The 21,068-nt window shown below is 39.3% G+C and overlaps 2 protein-coding genes across 5 annotated transcripts in view; one reads left to right on the top strand and one right to left on the bottom strand.

Moving 5' to 3' along the window:
- Positions 1 to 13,670, top strand: part of MYO1D (myosin ID) — a 134,693-nt gene extending 121,023 nt beyond the window's left edge. The window contains exon 22 of the mRNA XM_026718251.2: positions 10,978 to 13,670. Within this exon, the coding sequence (XP_026574036.1) occupies positions 10,978 to 11,134 (157 nt within the window). The 3' untranslated portion in view covers positions 11,135 to 13,670. The remainder of the gene's footprint in view (positions 1 to 10,977) is intronic.
- CDK5R1 (cyclin dependent kinase 5 regulatory subunit 1) overlaps positions 1 to 20,053 on the bottom strand; it is a 28,451-nt gene extending 8,398 nt beyond the window's left edge. Inside the window, exons 1-4 of one of the 4 annotated variants that reach the window (XR_015740095.1) lie at positions 19,549 to 20,052; positions 17,527 to 18,571; positions 9,851 to 9,956; positions 8,123 to 8,262 (exon numbers count right to left, since the gene is read on the bottom strand). Coding sequence is in view for 2 of the 4 variants with exons in the window: in XM_026718279.2 (XP_026574064.2) it covers positions 429 to 459; positions 17,527 to 18,440 (945 nt within the window). In the remaining 2 variants the exon portion in view is untranslated. Of the gene's footprint in view, positions 1 to 421; positions 460 to 8,122; positions 8,263 to 9,850; positions 9,957 to 11,928; positions 18,572 to 19,548 lie in introns of those variants that run through there. The other 3 variants (XM_026718279.2, XR_015740094.1, XM_087916390.1) reach the window with 3 other exon arrangements.
- Positions 20,054 to 21,068: the final 1,015 nt, after the last annotated feature.

Here is a 21,068-nt window from a genome sequence, read left to right as displayed (position 1 = left end):
GATCTGTATACAGACAAATGGTCTAACAAACGCTAAAACTAATAATTTGAGAGTGCTTCTGGAATCAATTATTCTTTTATATTGTGTTAATAGTTACAGTGTGATTTTTTTCATAGTTTAGGTTGAAGATCAGCTGTAGATATTTTTGGAAAAACATTTCTTACCACCATTATAAATGTTTTTTGCCATTCAGGACTATGGACACATTTTGTATAGGTCTGCCTCCAAAAAGTTGTGGGAAGTGATCTGGTGTCAAGAGTATAATATTTGTTCTCATAATTCTGGTTGATTTTTGAGATAATTGGAGAAATTCTGTCCTATACGTTTATATACAAGGCTAGGCTTTCCTTAATTATAACTGTCAAACACTGTTCCATTTCTAATCTCTGGAGGCTTGGATTTCACTTATTGTTTATATTACCTGCCTTTTATTCCTCAATGTACAATTCAGCATAAGTCCTAAAATTTGATGAGAATGAAGAAGAAAGAGATGAGCATCCACAAACTGATAGCATATCAATATTACTAATTGAGCTTAACATGACAAAAGTCAAAAGAATCGAGTGTGTTTCTTTGTTAAATATTTATACTCTGCTTTTCTATTTCAAATTATTTAATAGACAGCATAATGGACTGTGTGACATGCATTCTAACATAGTAAACTGGTTAAAAAACAGTTATAATATAACAGTAATACAGGTAGTCCTCAACATGACCACAATTGAGCAGAAAATTTATGTTGCTAAGCAAGACGGTTTTTAGTGAGTTTTATCCATTTTATGACTTTTCCTGCAACTGTTGTTAAGTGAATCACTGCAGCTGTTAGATTAGTAGCATAGTTGTTAAGTAAATCTGGCTTCTCCATTGACTTTGCTTGTCATAATATTGCAAAAGGTGATAGGACTGCAGGACAGTGCATGTCAGTTGCCAATTGCTGTCATTTTGATCATATGACTATGGGGAATGTTGCAATAGATATAAGTGTGAAAAACAGTCATATGACAGTTTTTCAGTCCTGTTATAATTTCAAATGATCATTAAATGAATGGTTGTAAATTGTGGACTACCAGTACTTCAAGGATAATATCATAGCATAAATAATACAATATTATCTTGAAGGATGATCGAACAAAATACCTAAATCATCACTTACTGCAAGGGAATCCCTGGTAGATTTTCTTTTTAAAGTATAAACTATCCGAAGTTATTTGGAGACATGAAGATTCTACAGATAAACAAGTAAAATGCATATTATTAAAGCTGTTAATGCTCCATAAGCTTCAACTGGGGAACGTGATTAAAACAGACTGCCTCTGTCTAAAGCATGCAAACAATTAGCTCTCACAAATTTAGGTTGAAAGTCTTTTAAGGAAGATGCATGGTTCCTAATGTGATTTTAAGATCTTTTTAATATTTTTTAAAAAAATTGGGGGGGAAACAATTCTATTACCTATCCTTTCAATCCATTATTTTAATAAGCTGAATCAGTATAAAAATGTAAGTCATCCAAAGTATCTTTTAATGAATATATTTTCCTTACCACAGATTAGATAATAACCTGTTCTAGTTGTAGAATAAGTCAGCATTTATTCTTAACAGTTAAAATTTTGCTACAGAATATACTGGAACACAGGGCTACGTGAATTTTTCTTCTTCATTCTAAAACTACTAACTTCTGAATTCAGAGTTCTGACTGGGCAAATCTGAAAATGCAATCACTAAACCAGGTCACTAAAAGAGATGATCTTTGATGGCAAAAAAAAATTGCCCTTTCGCAAGATTATACCAATTCATAGGGGAGTCTCAGCATGGCAGCTGAAGCAAAAAGGGCAAGTAGTTTTATTTCACAGATGGTGGTTCAGAATTTGACATTTGCTAAAGTGCATTTGGAGTCACACTTCTTCATTCCACAAAGTATAGGCTAAAAATTATATGGTCTTTTAAAGGAAGTTAGGCCAATTTGGGAAATGGTACTTTATTTATGGCAGCATCTCAACTAGCTTCAATTGTAGAGTTTATCAAAAACAAGTATAGGCCAAAGCTATCTGTTCCTGCTACACTCCCCATAAGGAAAATAATTTCCATGTAGCCTAAAATAGGTGTCCTAGGAAATAGTTAATATATGTATACACAAATATGTTTATCAATAACTTTATGGACTGGCCAGATAAGTTTGAGTGCTGAGATCCATGATACACTTTAGCCCAGTTTCTTACTTCTAAAAGTAGAGTGTTTTTATCCACTTCCTTTCTTCTCCCACATACAAAGTACACTTATTTGTGAGCTTCAAAGCGAAGTGAATTACTAGGCAGAAATTTAATTGCAAAAATGTACTGTAAACTGTGGAACGCATTTATGATGATAAGCTAGTGGTAATGTAGATGGAGCGCATTGTCTCTCAAATCAACAATAAAACTCCATAGTAGCACATTGTTTGGTTTATTTCCTTGAAGCATAGGCTATAGTTCCTGCCATGCAGTATTTATTATGTTTTCCCAGCTCCTTTCATATATTATTTTTGAAGTTTTGCATTATTTTCCCCTCAGGATGGGAGAATTATCTGGTGAGTGTATTGAGAAAAAATGTTATTAGCTTCCAGCTGGCTAGTCATAGTTATTGTGAATCATCTGAGTACAATGGGAAGGTGTAGCCCTTTCTGACAGGTATTGTACAATACCCCCCAAAAAGGAGTTGGGTCGTGTTTTTTCTTCCCATCACAAAAATATGGAAGAAAACCTCAGTACTACTAAATAGTAAATTTCGACTATGATACAGAATTTGTTTCACATGACAGTTATTTTTACAACAAAAGAAAGTTTTAGCTATTCCTCTAGAAATTACTTTATTTTACATAACTTCAAGATTATAATGTTCAGAGTCTTTTTACATCCTAGTACTCTATCCCTTGGATGTTGGCTCTTGATGAATCTGTCTGGGGAGCGTGAAAACTAGAATGTTGGCAACTTGTAAAGAACTCAAATGAAATAAGAGGTCAGAAGAAATAAGGACAGATTAACATTTATGTAGCGTGTTAGAACACTGAACTCTCTGAACCCTTATAATAATCATGTTTGCTGGGGATAATCAGAGTGATTCTATGCAGATTTGGAAAGCCTCAACTTGAGGAAAGTTGCTTTAGAACAGCTCTGTAGATTGGTAAATACATCCATCCCCATATAATAAGTGACAATGGTAAGATATCAAAACGTAGTTAAATTCATATCATTGGCAAGGTTGGAATTAGACTTCACTGCTTATGGTTCAATATTTTAGCTGTAGTTGTATAATCTTGGTCCAACATTTACTATTAACATTGGGCTTTTTTCATTTGTGAGCGAATCAGGCAAGTCAAATATTAAGCCACACATAGAATCTACCAGATTGTGCTTTGGAAGAATGGAAGTATCTCTGTTCAGGGGACAGGAAGGGAAGTAACCTTTCAATTGTTGCATTGCTCTTACTATATCTGCGTGGGATTGAGGTTTAAAGTAGAGAGGCTGATAAAAGGGAAGGCCGGGCTCTGTTCTGCTAGAATAAAAGTTGGTTATTGCTAGCCTAGATAATAGAAAAGCAGTCTTGATAAAATCAAAGAGTAGAGAGAACAAAACATTTGAAATGTATCCAGATGTAGTTTTTAAAACATGCTGATTAAAACAAGTATGCATCTGGACAAACATGGTTGCTAGATCTATCAGACAGGTGCTTCATTTTCATAACTGGTATAACAGGGCTTTCAATAGGAAACTTCTGGAGTTCAACAGATAGGCTGATTCATAACCATCAATACACCTAGTCCATCCAGCAACAAGGACTGCGTGCAGTGCAGAAGAATAAAGCAGAAAAGCCTCTAGTGCTTCTATTAATAACTACCTCTTTCCTGTTGTATATCCTGTTCAGTAAGCAGGTTTGGATGCTCCAGGATTTGAAATATACAGATATGTATATGCACAATTGTGTAGATAAACAAGTTAGTTGGAATGCTGTCAGATAGTAAAAATGCATATTTTATAATAAATCTGTGGTTGTGATTGTAAACAAGTATCTGCTGAAAAGGAAACAAACGTATCTTCTAACTTCCCCTACAAGCCTAATAAAAACATATACGTTGTTTTCATCTTCTGGTTGGCTAGCAATGATGATGTATCAGATTGAATGCTAAAATCAGGTGTTACTATGGTGACTGAGACTGAAAGCTGTAGTGTTTAAACCAATGTGTTTTTCTCTCCAATCTTCGCCACCGTTTCCTCAGCCTTACTTTCTTCCTACACATATGTTTCCTTTTTATCTCGTTTCATTAGAGCTGTGTGGGTGATTCCATCCCTCCCCCCCAGTTATAACTATCTCTAACTTGTCAGGTTTCTTCCATTTTAATCTGGATTATTCAAGACTAATCATACTCACGATACACTGAACTAAACATTAGCCAACCACATCTTAATTAGCTTTTTTTTACAGTCCCAATCTATATACTGTATTAAGATTATGTTTCAGAGTGGTGTCATATGTGTGCGGATTGTAATACCAGCATTCTTGTACAGTTACATTGCAATTTAGGATTCCTTCAGGATGGGCCTAGAGATTCTAGGAACTAAAGTTAGATTTCAAAGCAAACACCACACTTCTCTGAACTGTGGATAATCAGAAGCAGGCTTTGATTTATGATGGCCAATTCTCTTGGGCATTTGGGATTTTTTTTTTTTTATCTTTCCTTCACATCATGAGTCCCAGCAATGATGCTGCTAGGTTTTTCAAAACATAGGGAATTGGAAAATGGCTCTTTTCTGTTTTGGATTACTTTCGTGTCCTTCATTTGGCTCCTAGCTGTCCTCACATAATGCCCATATGCTTGTAGTGTATGTTAAATAATATTTTAATGGAAAGGTTAATATTTATTAATTATTGCTTGCTACTCACAAGAGTCCCGCACGATCTCATCTGGTACGCACTGCGAGATCACGGCGTGCCTGAGCTGCTCGTACAATGGGTCCAACTCCTATATAGATGTCACAAAAGCCGTGTAAAAGCGGCAGCTGGGATATCAGAGGAGTTTAATATCACCGTCGGCGTACACCAGGGCTCTGCTCTCTCACCACTGCTGTTCATTCTGGTGATGGACACAATTACACACGACCTGTACACGCCCGCCCCATGGACGCTGCTCTACGCCGATTATGTGTTCCTGGCTAACCTGTGCAAGGCTGAACTCGAGCACCTAGTCCAACAGTGGCATGACCGCCTCGAGCAGTTCAGGCTCCGGCTGAACCTAAAGAAGTCCGAATACCTGACCACTGACAATGAAATGACAGGCTCCATCCACGTGAACGGGCAGGAGCTACCGCGTGCCTCCACCTTCAAGTACCTGGGAACTATTCTTGGGGAAGAAGGCCTATTACAAACTGAGGTGGCAGCCAGGATCAACGCAGCGTGGGGCAAATGGAAGTCCGTCACGGGCGTCCTCTGTGACAAGAAGATGCCGATGCGCCTGAAGGCGAAAATCTATAACTCTGTGGTGCGCCCCGTGGCCATTTACGGCGCAGAGTGCTGGCCGGCGACCAAAGAAGTTGAAAGCAGACTCCAGATAATGGAGATGCGAATGCTCCGATGGTCGGTAGGCCTCACCCTACTCGATCACGTCAGGAACGAAGAAGTGCGTAGACGGTTCAACGTCGTGCCCATCCCCACGGTCATGAGGCAGTCCCGGCTACGATGGTTCGGCCACGTGAGCCGCGCCAAGGAAGAATCTATCATCAAATCTGCAATGAAGGTGACTGTCGGAGGAGCGAGACCGCGTGGTAGACCTAAGCAACGCTGGATGGACACGATCAAGGCCGATCTAGAGATCGCGAAGGCAGACCCGACATACGTGGTAGACAGAGAGGTGTGGAAGCAGTACTTAAGGACATTAGCGGACCTCGCCCGAGCGCGAGACAAACGCTGAAGAAAAAGAAGAAGATTGCTTGCTACTCACAAACCAGACAAATTGCTGGGGAATATTCCATTTTCAAATAAAAGTGATTTTTTTCAATTGTGTTTATGTAAATGTCATATTAAAGTCTACAAATGTACCTATTTATTTTAGATGCCACACAATTCTTGAGAGCTTATAGACAAAAAAAAATAACAACCACAACAATTATCACATTTAATTTTTTTCTGTAGTTGACACCAAGCAGATCTTCTTGGATAGGTAGGTAGGGGTGTCTATCTGTCTATCTACCAATCTATCATTGCAGGTGGCAAACTTGAAGAAAACCCCTGCAGATCATTTTAACCATGAAATCAGAAATGTTTGGAGGAAAAGCATTTTTTTCATACTGTTTGGTCATAAATCATTTAGGACTTTATAGGTATTGGCCAACAGTTTGAAGTGTCCCCCAAACTGTTTGCTAACCTTTGTGCAATAGTAGAATGGGCATGTTAAAAATGGCCAGTTCTCAAGGAAAGCTCCATGTGTATATGTTGTGGTTTTGCAGAATTGCAGCAGGAGATTACCAGGCAGATTATATGATATGGTTAAAGGCATGGGAAATTTAAAGCTGACAAGTTATGAGCAGTGAGCATCCCCATATTATGAGCCTGCTTCTTATAGTGGTGTCTTATTTCCAGGTAGAGCAGATTGGCCTATTATAACAAATATTATGAAACAAATGTAGTGTAATTTAAATCTCCAGAATTAGAATTGATTTGTCTAGTAAAAAACAGACATCAGGTTGGGAAGTTGTACCAGAACAAGTCAGTTTAGATATCTTACCTTTCCCTCCCACTATGAGAGTATACAGTATTCTCAATCATCTGCATTGCTTGTTGCTATAATTTCACTGTGTCAAGAGGCAAAAGCAAATACCTAGTCATAGAACTGGTAATATGTATCCTTGAAGTTAATTAGTGAAATGTAAACCATAAACTTTGAAAGGTATGGCTGGAAGTGATGAAAGCAATAGTTCAATTGAAAAGCACTATATCAGGGAAGACTATCATAAAGAGCTCTGTCTAGGCTTGAATTTCATTTCTGAAACATCCATTTCCATCATCAAGAATGAAGCAATGTTTCAAAAGTCAGATGTTGCTGAAAGCCTTTTGTGGTTATGCTTATTGTTGCTACAGTTCTTTTTCTGTTTAGCAAATTGTGACCTCGCCTCAGAAATATACATGGATATAACAAACTTTAAAATATGTTTTTAAATTGGAAGGAGCCAAATGCATAAAGTAGAAAAGCAAATGTTTATTTTTCATCCTTATTTCAAGGATAGTAAAGTAACTTTCCCCACTTGTTTTTGTAAACAGGGGAACAAGTTGACCTGAGAGTGGTAAACAGAAAGCTAACTTCTCTTTATGCACATAGGATGATTCACTTCTGAACTCTTGCAAGGCAAGAACTTACTAACTTGTTTATGGACAAGTGGCTATCTGCAAATGAATCTGCAAAATTTTTCTTGAGAGGACAAAGTGCTTTGTTATCCTGACCTCATTGCCAGTGATTTACATTATATTGTCTCTCTAAGCACCAGTGATCTGTTGTGACTTTAAGGTGCATTTACTGCACCTAAGTCTGCTAATACTCTGCAAAAATAGCAGATTAAGCAGGGATTTTTGATGCAGCTTAGTGTGGTGTAACTAAAGAAATAGGAAACGTGGACAAGGAATGGCTTTGCTGTTTTATGTGTCTTCCTCAATTTTTGGTTGTCTGCCAGAGGCCTGAGAGTTTGAGGGTTCTATGCAGTATCTCAGCTGTTCCTAACACTGCACTCTTCCAAATAAAGAGCTCTAATACCATTCCTGGGATCTTTTGGAGCTACTCTTCCAGTTTAGGAGTCACAGCCTCAAGTGCTCCTACCACCACTTTGGCTTTATCAGCTGTGATGATGCACCGTTTAGAATGCAGTCCTGTAGGTTACTTCGGCTGATTGCCAGCTGTCAGCAGTTTGGCAGTTCTATTCTCACCAGCTCAAAGTTGGCTCAGCCTTCCATCCTTCCAAGGTTGGTAAAATGATTATGGGGGGCAATATGTTGACTCTGTAAAGCACTTACAGAGGGCTGTAATGAACTGTAAAACAATATATAACTCTAAGTGCTATTGCTATTTTTAGTTTCCACATACTCACCAGTTCCTCCTTCGGGCCCTGGTACTTCTTCAACTTTTTATACTCCTTTCTAGTGTTGCTGTCACTTGGCACATCTATCACCACAATCAGATATTTAATATTAAGAGCACAATGCGATTTAGTCAGAAATGGGCCTCTGGAATTTAATGAAACTTTCCACCTAGAATTTTAAACAAAAGTCTTTTTTAAAAAAAACAAAGTACCAGGTATACTAGGAAAAAGAATGAAAGCATGAAGAAAAGAATTATAATTTTGATGAAAAGCACAATAATAATAATATGCTAGTAATATAGGTCTGGTTTACAAAAGTAAAAAAAAATGTGAAAGCTTTTTTAAAAGTATGTTTTAAAAGATCTATTCTCATTTTTCTTTTATTACAACATGTATTCAAAAAGCAATTAAGAAGAAGTTGAAAAAGAAAGGGTCTGTAAAGAAATTAGAGTCAGTTTAGAGTAGAGATTAAGGGACCAGGCTAAAAACTGGGAGAGTTACTTTATAGGTATAAAGCCAGCTGGGTGATCATGGGCCAGTCACTTCTCTAGGAAGGAGGCAAAGAATCTCCTCAACATCTGGACATTCTGGACTTCTGAATATTTTGCCAAGAAAACTGCAGGGAGAGTTTTCTATACATAGAAAATTGTTTTACAAACTGCATAAAATGAAATAGAGATGGTCCACGTTTAGTGACCACAACTGGGATTGGCAACTTGATTGTTAAGTGAAACAGCAACTACGCCTATGATCTTTGTTTCACAGACCTTCAAAGGTAGTAAGTTTGAGGATTGGTCATAAAGTTACTTTTTCATCAGTGTAACTGAATGGCATCTAAATGAGGTAGTCGCTAAGGTAGGATTACCCATAATCAATATTACAGTAGCATAACAGCGATAGTGCATCGATTTGGCAATTTAAGGCCATTGTCAAAATCAAATCAATAATCAGTATTAGCCAAGACTGCCAACATGCTACTAGCAATTAATAGGACTTTCAGTCTTATCTGAAGAAATATGTCCTTATAACAAATCAGGCAAAATCTAGTATTTTAAAATCTTATGATAGGATAAACTTTTGGATGTAGTTCAAGTCCATGTGAAGCATTAAAGTCCATAAATTATTTTCAGGTTCAATTAAATTCAGTGTCATAATTTTTTTAAAAGAAATACAAAATTGATTGTTTTTACATTGATACATATTCCCATAGTTTACTTCACTATTAAGAAGGAATTATGTGCAATTCTTAGAAAGAAAGAAACTATTCTAGCAGCTGTTATCATGGACAGGGGCAGCTCTGTATATTTTGTAGGATAACTAATTTTTCTGTTAAGCCCTGCTTAGAAAAAAAACCTGTTTCATCTTGCACTGAAGTATCTTCCAAAATTGTTGAGTTTATAAACATTTCTGCCAAATATAGAAAAATTGTTATTACATTTCCTGCATTTTTGAACATTAATTATTTTGGTAATTAACATTAATTTAAAAAATGAAAAACTGGAATGTATCCATTTTCCCTGAGTAATCCTCTTTTTTTTTCAAAAAAATTATAGAAGAGCTTTTAAAAGTTACTGATATTTAATCAACTGATCTGTTGTCTTTTTTTTTAAAGGAGACTTTCATTTCATTTTACCCACAGTACTTAAGAAATGAGGTATAAATTATGGGACCAGCAACTAAGTGCAGCGCTCACTAAGTGGGAAATCATTTAACATTCCTGCTGGAAAAAGACAAGATTGCAGTACTCAGTTTCACACCTTTGACTTTTGTTGCCATTCTTTTGTTAGCATTCTCCTGCCATTTGGAATGCCTGAATGCCTGCTTCCTATCTTGAATTAAAAGCAGTCCAATCTTGCTGACAGCCTAGGATAGGGAAATATGGACAAAATATGCAAACAGGTTGAAATCTCTTTCTCTCCAATTTCTCCAGTCTATGAGGTGTTGGGGGAGAAAAAAGGCAAGTGATTTTTATGGACTATCTCTCCTTTGACTTTGACTTTGCCAGTGCAATCACGTTGCTTTCAGTGTCTAGAATAGCAAACAGCTTACTCTCTTGAAATCCCTTCCACTCTCTCTGCTCTGCAAAGGGGAAAAGGTCAAGCAAAAGAGTAATTGTATTCAGAATCCACTTGATTGTTTGTCTTCTCCCCCTTGCAAACACTTCAAGGGAATCCTGTAAGCTTTTTCATAGCACGCTCACAGTGAGGGTGGGGGATATTGTAATTATTGTAATTATAATTATTGGAAGTGATGATATGCGAAGAGCTTTGTTCCTACTCTTTCTGTATGGGTTTTCTGTCTATAATTTTTCTGATCTCAAACCAAGGAATGCTTATGTTACGGTTGTCCAACAACAAAAAATTCCAGACCTTATCATTGGTGATTAAAGTAATTCTTCCTTTTTTTTCATTTGCCTAATCTGCTGTAATCTCTGCCTGTTAGTCATGGCCTCCCAAGGTGCTTCCCAGGTTGAAGATAATTGATATTTAGCAGTGACGTTTTCTATAATTATGAAAGTGTACATGGTATCCTTTGCAACCTTCCCAAGTGTAGATTCATTGTCTCCTTTCCCCCTCTACAATATATTCTTAAATCCAGACTTCCCCAAAGTTCTGGCTTTGCAGACCGGTGGTGTGAGTGGTGAGCAAGTGTACATGCTCAGCTCCATTTGCATGAGGAGTGGGCTTGCTTGGCCGCCATTTGTGCAAAATGGAGTGTGCACACTCCCTGCTGCTCACACAAGTGGGAATGCGTGTGCATGCTTGCCCTCTTTCACAACCCAGTTCCGAACAGCTCAAAGCCTGGTAGTGGGCCGTAGCCTGCTTTAATCATCTCCCCTTAAGAATTAATCCTTTTTATTTCATTACTCTCTTTTTACCTACAGTGAAAACCGTCATCTGCAAGTAAACATCACTAACCCTGTCCAGTGCAGCATGCATGGGCGAAAATGCAGCATCTCAGTGAAAACCAAAATTAACCAATCAGAGCCAAACTTCATCAAGGATCGAACAGGTTTCATCCTCTGGGTTCCTGAGAATTAATTTTACTCTTGTCACTAAGCATCCTTCCACAGTCTACTGATGTCTTCAAACTTAGTGCCTTAAGTTTTATGGAGGGAAGAGTATGAAAGTATTGGTCTGCAACACAAATCTAGACATTATTAATGAATTGAGAACTTGAAATGCTTCCTCCATTAAGCCAACTATGATTTTAAATTATTGTATGATCCATTGTGTACCAAAGTAGCTTTTATTAATGAATTCTCCAGATATATAAAATTATTGTAGAGCTAATAGTTGAGACTGCAATAGAGGAACCAAACGTTTGTATGAGAAGAAACAGAAGGACTCACTCTGGATTTACAAACACCAAATCTTAATTTATAAATGGGAGCTATATTTGGGGGAAAGAGATTTTCTATAAGATAGTTACAAGAGGCTGGAAATTATTTCCCTGAAAGCTACTCCATCCCTTCAGTCTTTTTTCCAAGGAAGTTTCCTTTGACACTCTGTGTGTATTTAGGTTGGGGATTCATTGTTTTGTTGGGTGGGTCCTATTGTGCAACTCAAAGGCTTGTTGAACTTATACTGTATTTTTATATAATCTCTTGGTGGGTCTGTCTTTTAACGTAAACCGGAGACTGTGAGTTCTAATTCCACCTTAGCCATGAAAGCAACCTTGGTGACCTTGAGCCAGTCTCTCTCTCCCCCACAATCTCCTTCCCCCCTCCTCTCTCTTCAACTCACTTCATAGGTTGTTGTGGGAAAAATAGGAGAAGAGGTGGGATATGTTCACTGCCTTATTTGTAAAAATAATAAAGGTTACAAATTTAAAAAAAAAACATTTCCCATCCCCCTTTCCTTTCAGTATTCAGCTTGGCTCAGATTCTCAATGACTGATTGTTGATGGCACTCCAATTGCAAGCATTGGAGCCCAAAGGTTGGGCCAATATATCATTAATGTGCTTTGAGCAGCTGGCATTATACTGGCCAGCTTAGACTTGTAGTTGCCTTTTGCTGCTTGTACAGCCCTCTGCTGAGGTGTAGTTATAGCCTTGTTAACAAGCCTTTGTTTCTTCTTGTGCCAAAAAAAAAAAACATGCTTCAAACATTGATGGAGAGCATCTTAAAACAAGGGAGGAGATTGCTATTTTGGGCCATTTAAAGGTAAATAGTTGTAAACCTGACACTGCTGGACAGGTCAGGACTTAAGTAACTATAACTGCACGCAACCTAAGAATAAAGCAATGATGGTAGAGCTAATTGCTTCAGTAAGCCTGTTTTTGTTTTAAGTGTGAGAATGCAGTATTTACCATTTCTGTGAGCTGGGGCACAAAATGGCAAACAAATGTTGCTTAACTAGCTAGTTAGAAGAAGTCCTGCTTGCTTCTGAGTCATTCTTAAATATGGCTCATTTCCTAAATAGGATTGTCTGCCTCTGCCCAAGATGAGTTACTGCTCTTCTTTTCAAATTAGCTTTTCAATGAATATTATTACTATCTCTATGCCTTTCTTTTCCCTTTTTTTTCCCACTGATGAGCCCAATCTTCTAGTATCTCCAAGTGCTCTTAAAAGGACTTCTTCAACCAAGTGCCTTCCAGGTAGGGACTCTCATTCTAAACCCCATGATTCCCAGCCCAAAACCATCAGGCTGTTATTTAGGCAGAATTAAATACAGGGCAGGTGGAACTTACAAAGCAGAATATGAGTTGCCTTGGAAGATCAATGTAACTGTAGAAATCTCTTCGTGTGTTCTCTTCTCCATTCCCCCAAAATGGCAGCACATTCATGATGAAAAGCAAGCGGTAGAGCCTAATCCTTCATTCCAACTAAAAAGCAAGCTAGCTTTTGATCAGCCCATCCAGCTAGACTGAGTATCTGGTCCTATCTCTACTGCCAATAGAGAAGTGGATTGCCTAAAATCCCTGGTGCCTTCAAGCGTTTAGTTTCAAAGCAGCTAAATTAGCCTCAGAAGATATAAAATTAGCACTTTTATTTAATATCCCAAAATAAAGGCTGGATTTTAATGATGACCAAATTTATGAAAACTGTATGAAAGATGAAATCTTTCCATACCAAGATACAAATCTATTAAGTTGATTATATAATGTGTAATGAAGTATTTTGATTTAAGTGAATTAACAGTATTTCTGTCTTTCTTGATTTGTGTGTATGGTTGTTGGGGCAGCAGATACATTATTCTGTTTGATTTTTTAAAAAGGTAGTTTCTGCTACCAAAACAGGAAGAGGAAATTCCTCCTCCACACTGTGCTTTGCAGAGCACCCAGTCAGCAGGAGAGCATAGAGAACTGGGCAAAGGTTTCCAGAGGGAAGAAAATCTTAAGTGTCTGAGCTGCTCATATGATACTGGATTCTACCTTACGTGTGTATTTCTGGATCTTATCTATAAATTAACTATTTCTTAATTGTATGCCTGATCTTTTAAGAATGAGGTAATCATGTAATTAATATTTTTAAATAGTTTACACAGAAATGTGGACACAAGTACTATTCATAATGAAGATGTATTTTTGTTTACATAATTGAAATAAAAGGACTATCATTTATACCCAACTCCATTTACTTGAGTTTGATTCTGCATTTTCTGAAATGTATTTTGTCTTTCTCTTTTCAGAGGAAAAAAAAAGAAAAGAAAAGAAAGCCGTGTCATAATTTCAACTAATCATTGTCATTTTTGCCAACTATGGTAATAGTCTTCTTCCCTATCACTTCCTTTTATTGCACGATTACATTAAAAAAATATGATCTCCTGATTTTTATTGATGTTTAAATCATGAGATTTCTAGGCAGTTGGTTAAAATAAATACCTATTTTTTGACTTGATTATGTACTCATTTAAAGTATAGCATCTGAGAGCCCACATCTATGAATCAAAGTAACTGACTCAGTTTTAAGATCACATTGGTTGAAACTTGTCATGTATCAAGATAAATTCAACTGTTTCCCCAAAGCTCCCATTATTTACCACTATTTTCCTTGTCATCTTCCCACCATAGACAGCTTTTTAAAAAATCCTCTGAAAATCATTTGTGTCATGGATGGTCAGTGCATTTTATTTTTAATCAGCAATACAAAAATAAATAAAAATAGGGAGGAATTAAGTTACAGGCACACACAGCTCTTTGACAGTCTTGTCATATTTATAAACCTCATACTTAGAAACACACTATAGTACACATACATACAAAAGACCATTTATAAATTAAGTAATAATAAGCAATACCACCAATTTTGGTCAACAAATATCTACAGAAGGGATTGCACGCTAAAAAAATCCAAAAACTTTTAACATACACAGACATATAGAATTTAGCAGATCCTGCTTTCTTTTCCCCCCACTTCCAAAATGTAGTTTTGAAGAATGTTCAAGTGGAAAAAAAATGGCACACTATTTGTGTTTTTTTCCTTTGAAAAAAATAGTTTAGAATAATGCTAAACATTAAGAACTGTGTACAGTTAATATCAGAAAATATCTAGAAGTCTTGAGATGAAATACATTGATTTGAAGAAATGAAGGTGTGGATGAAAGCAGTATATCTGCTTGAAATTTGTGGATGGTAAGTTATGATTCTTTTTTTTTTTCTTTTTACAATCAAGTGTTCTAAAGTTTTACCTGCTGTCAAAAGTCACAATGCTGCTTTTGGCATGCACAGTATTACTGTAAAGCAATAATGGAATGACAGAAAAGGATGTTTTCTTTTTCCTCTTGCCATAAGCATAGATTTTGTTCTAAAATGATTCATTTCGTACAGCAGCATATTAAAGTCTCACTCATTGCTCTTCTATATCAAGTACATCAGTTGTCTTCCCCACCCCCACTATAAAACAGTAAATATATAGGTTCAAGCCAAGATAGTTTTGCACATCAATTATACCACCAAGTCACATTTGCTTCCCATGCAGTGCAATCTAAAGCATACCTACTCAGAAATAAGTCTGATTCTTTGAATGCAACTTATTTCCGTGTAAACATGCAAAGGATTGCAGCTTTAAGCTTTCATATCCATATAAATACAACTGTGATTTGCTTTTATTTAAAGTCTTTTGTCTTTATTTAAAAGGAGAGGAAGGGCAAAAAGATTTGCTGTCATTTTTAACAACCAGGGGAATGATGCCCTTCAAGCACATTCCAGAATTTTGTCTGAGCCACTTTTGTAAATTATTCCAGAACTCAGCCATAATGCTGAATGAGAAACTGGGGTCTCCGAGGGAGACTGATATGATGATAGATACCACCCATTTCAGAGAAGCAAATTGTTTGCAGGGGAGATCTGTAGAGGAGCCCTCCCTTCCTCTATGATGCTCTATTTTACTTTAGAAACGCAACAGCAAGCTTAACAGTATCTCACTTAATGGCTCAGATTTTGGCCTAGCTTTTGAAGCAGTGGCAAGACCTGCCGAACAAACCCAGCAGCTACTTAATCATCATAACACATGCATTTTGGTTCCAATCTACTGCAGCCTCTTAGCTTTGGCCTTTTCAGATTTCACAGCTTTTAGTGTTCTTCTGTATTTTTAATAGTGCTTTGCTGTTTTCTAAGTTAATTGCAAGCCTATCCTATTTAAAGACACAATATAGTTCTCCCTCTGGCTATCTGCTAGAATGCCAGCATTCTCAGCCATAGCATTAGAAGAGCTTTCTAGAATATTTCTAACTTATCCTTTTATCCACAGCCTTCTTTACCCCAGAGTATTATTGCCTTTATACTATTTAACTGTCCAGCTTGTGAGAACTTAAAACAGTGAAGGAGATTACCTCCATTCCAAAAGTTCACATCTTCCACAGAACCCTAGACCTGGACTATTGACATTTAATACATATTATTAGTAACTGAGGGAAATTCAGTCTCCCCACTACACTTTTTTTTAAATATACTTTTGACTATCCCTGAAGATTAGAGTATTTTAACCTTTACATACTGTTTAGGAACTAGAGAACTAAACAAAATAAATATATAAGCATCAGAATTTAACATTAATCAAATATTTAGATGTTCAATGTGGGGGAAAAATATTGAAATTCTTAGATGGTCACATATAATTGTAAATCTGCAAGGTGGAAGAGAATGTCTCCAAGCATGGGAACAGATTTATGGCCGAAAAGAACCTTCTGCAATTTTACTCTACAAAATATCTGAATATTTCGTATCTGCTACAGGTTTAGATTACAACTTATCTTCACTCACAGTCCTCAGGATTTCCTTGTGCTTATTGTGGCTGTTACTATTTTTCATAAAGTATGAAGAGTTTTGGTTGGCTAAATGTACATGAATTATACTGTTCCGGCTGGGGCAGCAAGGAACCCCTTAGAAGAAAAGCATTTCTACACTGAAATTCAGCACCATTTCTTACATTTAATAACATAAGCCTAAGCATTTTTCAATAAATAATCGAACTGGGGAACTTTATTGCAGATGCTCAGAAAAATCTCAAGTGACTCAAAGTCAGTCTGTTCAGAACAGCAAAGTTATATTATGCAAACATCACCCCACCCCAAGAGAATTAACCATTTTTGACCAGTCAAATATTAACATGCATTACTTGCCACAAATCAATACCAGCTAGTACCTATTGCCTGGGATTATTTTGAAATCTCACCTTCCAACCCATATTGTGGCTTATATCTACCTTAGCAAGAAAAGATTGTCAAGTCTCATCTTCATCTTTTGATACTGATATTGAGAGAAAACCTAGAGAGCCTAAGTGGAAGGCCCCCAATGAAATGGGCGCAAGTGGCAATATCATATACAAATGAGCTGTGTCTCTTGTGTATTTCCTGACTTTTCCTTACACACTTTTGTTTCTCAATATAATCACACTGTCATGGAGTAAGAGTCCCTTCTGAAGGCCAGTACTGAGATGATGTCATCTTGTTGAAACTGGTGTACAAAGTAGTAATATTAAATTACTATTTTTAAAAAATCCATTCTTTGATCTCTTTTCTAGAATACCAGGTGCTAGAGCATCTACTAGATTTGGTCTTTTTCTTCTTAAGAATTGTAAATACTATGTTCCTCCACTGCCTTCCACTGTGAAGAAGTAAATCCTGCAAGCTAGTTCACCTCAATTCGCAAGGTATTTAGGACAAGCAAAAGGTGAAAGGATGCCATGATCCTGTATCATGGTACTTGCTTCTCCACTCTATTTTGCCCTCTCCTGGTTTACAATCTGGAAAAGAAGCCATATCCATCACATGCAGCAAAACTGAAAACCAAACAGGCAAACCCATTTCATTTTTTTTTGTCAGTGGTGATTCATAGAAGCCAAGGTAATAATGGTGGAGACCAGCAGTGGGTGGCTGATTTCTTTCAGGCCTGTCCAGTCTCACCTATGTGTCCTGGCTTGTATGGAAAAGAAACATAACATAAAAACAAGATAAATGAAAGGGTGAATGAGGGGGAGTTTTAGCTCACCGATCCAGGCCAATGAGCAGCCGGTTCTTCTCTTCTTGGCTGCTCTCGTTCTTCAGGTCAGCAAAGACCTGAGTGAAATAGTGTGGGTCAGCATTGATTTGCAACATTTTGGGACTCATGAGGTTGATGATGGAGAGGCAACGATCCCAAAATGCCTCTTTACAGCTCTCTACCAGAAAGGGTTTGAGTGGGTAGGAGATCTCATTGCCCATGTAGGAATAGGAGAGATAGAGGCAGGTAAGTAAGACAGCCTGAAGATCATGGTCCGTGGCTACTTCAGATGAAATGACATCCCGGCAAAGCATGTACAAAAAGACCACGTTGGCTGGAGTGATGAAGCCTTGGTCTTGCCAGCCTTGCAAGAGGAGAGATCGGTCCACGCTTCTGAGCCACAATACTGGGTCGGTGGGAGAAAGGTGCTTCAGCCTGTAGCAGCGTCTACAAAGGAATGCCCCCAAGCATCTTAGTAGCTCACTGGTTGAGGCTTGGACAAGGACCCTCTTGGGGGTGCCAGATGAGTTGCAGCTGGGGTGAGGTGTTTTCTTGACAGAAGAAACGGTGCCCTTGGAGCTGGAGATCTGGTGGCTTGGAGCTGTAGGCTGACCACCCTGGTTCTGGGCAAAGGTGGACAGATTGGCACAAGACAGAGATTTCTTTAGGTTCTCATTGTTGAGGTGTGTAATGTTGTTCTGATAACTGCTGTTGGGCTGCACCTTCTTGGAGTTTTTCTTTTTGGCAGATACAGCTGCGATGCGTTTCCAAGGCAGCACTGAAATGATGGAATGGCGCTTCAGGCTCTTATCCTTGGCATTCTTACTGTTCTGGACTGCAGTATAATGCCCCACTGTGGTTGAACCATCCTCGGAGAGGGTGGCTTTCCGGTAACTGGGTGAAAGGCTCAAGACGGTGCCCATGGTGCACAGGCAGCAGGGAGCAGAGCAGAGTGGACAGAGCTGGGCGCTGTCACCACCAGGGCAGAGAGTCTCTGCTTCAACCCTGCTGGGTCTCCTTTCCGTCACAGCCTCAAATAGGATTCAGAAGTTACCTACCAAAGGCAAAAAGAATTCCAATAAACCCAGGCAGGGGTTGTTTTCTCCCAGATACGCAGCCTCCTGCTTTTCGGTAATACTAACCCCATTCAATTATATTCATGACTAAGAGCGTTGTTGTGTTTATTATTACTTTTATCCATTTCTCCCTTCCAAATTAAACTGTTCTTGGGGACAGGGAGACAAGGGGGGAGGGAACATAACACCTAACGTGGACACATGCAAAGACTGCCCTGTGTGATGGGACCTTGAATTTCAAGCCCAAAGCTTTGTAGGATGCCACACACACACACACACACACACACACACACACACACACACATCAAAGACTTGGCTTCATTATCTATAAATGGCCTACATATTACTCCATGAAAGACGAAGGGAAAAGCTAGGTATCTTTAGAGAGGAAGGCTACCGAGATAGCCTTGCCCCAGTGTTTTGCTGGCAAGTGTATATAGGTGTATTAGGGATGCTTTCAAGAGAGGGAGCCATATTAGTTGGCTGCAGCAAAACAAAGAATCTCTTAGCACCTTGTGGAATAATTGATTTATCATGGAAGATGTCAGGTGCTTCTCCATCTCTCTAAAATAAAAGGTCTCTTTCCGTCCATACGCATGTAAAGACAGAGGGAGAGAAAGATCAGTCATCCATGTTTTTAATTAGACCCCCACCATGCATATTTCCCCCACTCCTGCCTGCGTACCAAACAGCTAGAAACGGTAGTACCTTTAAGAGGATAAATATTTCTCTTTCACCAAATCGCCTTTCTTCTCTCCATCCAAGCTTTGCTTTTTTCCGGGCGCGGGCGCGAGATAGCGCTGGGCTCCCGCACGCCCTCCCACCCGCCGCAATATTGCTGCATTCCTCCCCTTTCCCCCCCGCGCCTCCCCTCCCCAAAGGACGCGATGGCGCCTGTCCTCCTCCTCCTCCTCCTCCGTTCCCCTCCGTGCCGCGGTGTCTCCGTGGTACCCACCGCACTGCGCGTCCTCCGGGCACCGTGGTTTCTGTCCAGGGTCCTGCAGCACCGGCTCGGCTCTGGGGGCTGCGGGGAAGCGGCAGAGGGGCGGATGCGAGGCCGTCCAGCTTCCCCAGCCCGGCTCCGCCGAGTCAAACGAGGAAATGCATGCAGAAGTTCGTCCAGTGATGCAGCGGCACACGGAGGGTGCCTGCTTGTCTGCCGGCCCGAGTGCCGCCCCCAGTGCGCCCCCTGGACTGGCCAGTCGCTCCCTCCCGAGAACGGTGCGGGGAGCCCCGACCGGCTGGTGAGCAGCCTTCCTCGGCACCGACTCAGCTGCTTTGCCGGCTGATTCACCGCGCCGCCCGCCTTAATTCCGACCAGACGGCGCTCGCTAAGCCCGCCTAGCTCCGCCTCCGCCCTCCCTTCTCCTCTCACCGTATCCGCAGCGCGCCTGTAAAGCAGGGCGACCCCCGGCGGACACCGACCCAGCGCGGCCAAATGGCATTCACAGCGCCCTCAGCTTCCCGCCTCCCCGCACTGAACACTGTCGGAGCGCGCCTCTGCGCGAATGCAGAGCGAAACGCCGGATTGGTGGCCTAGAGACAGCCGGTTCCTTCTAGGGGAGCGTTTTCTCTCCACTGAAAGGACTCTCTGTAAACTCTCACGCTTCAGCCAGCAACCAGGGCTCCTTTTGAACAACGCACCGTGCGTCCTTTATTAAGCCAGATTGAGCTGAACCCTGGGGCTTTTGGCCTGAATGCTGTGCATCCGCTAAATCGTGGTATTTTGTTCTGCTCGTAAGTTCTAAACAATAATGGAGGGACTTCAATCTTCCTAGACAAATTACACTGTGACCCAGAACGTATGCAAAGAATAAATAACTGTCACCTGAGGAACTATTTTCAAATTCATAACAAAATGGAGTGCCTTGGCAAGCTCTAAAAGCTCTAAGAAGCCCCCTAGTTCTTCGTTGGAGGTTTAACCCTCCGATAACTATTGTCATAAAAGATTTTACACCCTTCCATGATAAAACATTGGGGAAGATTCCTGGTGAGCCAAATAATTCATTTTTAATTAAATCAATCAACAATGGAATGTCTAACATCAAATAATTATCCCAGGTAGAAAAATAGGCTCAAGATTTTAATGCTCTTTTTAAAATGGCAACCACTGTGGTGCCATATTGAAAGCATTGGGCCAGCATGGGAGAGTCTCAGGTCTCTTGGCCACTCAGCCACAGCCACAAAAGCCCTCTGAGTGCCTTTGGCCCAGACTCTTCCTCAGCTCAACCTGCTTCACAAAGTTGTGGAGAAAAATGGCCTTTAAGGGATAGAAGTATGCCCAGCTTTTTTGCTGTCCTCTATGAATGACAAGGTATCAATCAATCAATCAATCAGAGTTAATAAAACTGGGCTGTAGCAGAATTCAGAAGAGTATATCTAGAGTACATCTCACAAAGACAGAGGATATAATTGCTTTCAAACCAGAGTCAGCCCTCAGCTAACTAGCCTGGATTCAACTCTGGACCAACAGCT

Source organism: Pseudonaja textilis, chromosome Z (genome assembly GCF_049901715.1).
Source record: "Pseudonaja textilis isolate UNSWEBS1 chromosome Z, rPseTex1.2, whole genome shotgun sequence".
Taxonomy (NCBI): Eukaryota; Metazoa; Chordata; class Lepidosauria; order Squamata; family Elapidae; genus Pseudonaja; species Pseudonaja textilis.
The sequence above is the reverse complement of the archived record's forward strand: the minus strand, read 5'-3'. Positions and strand labels throughout refer to the sequence as shown.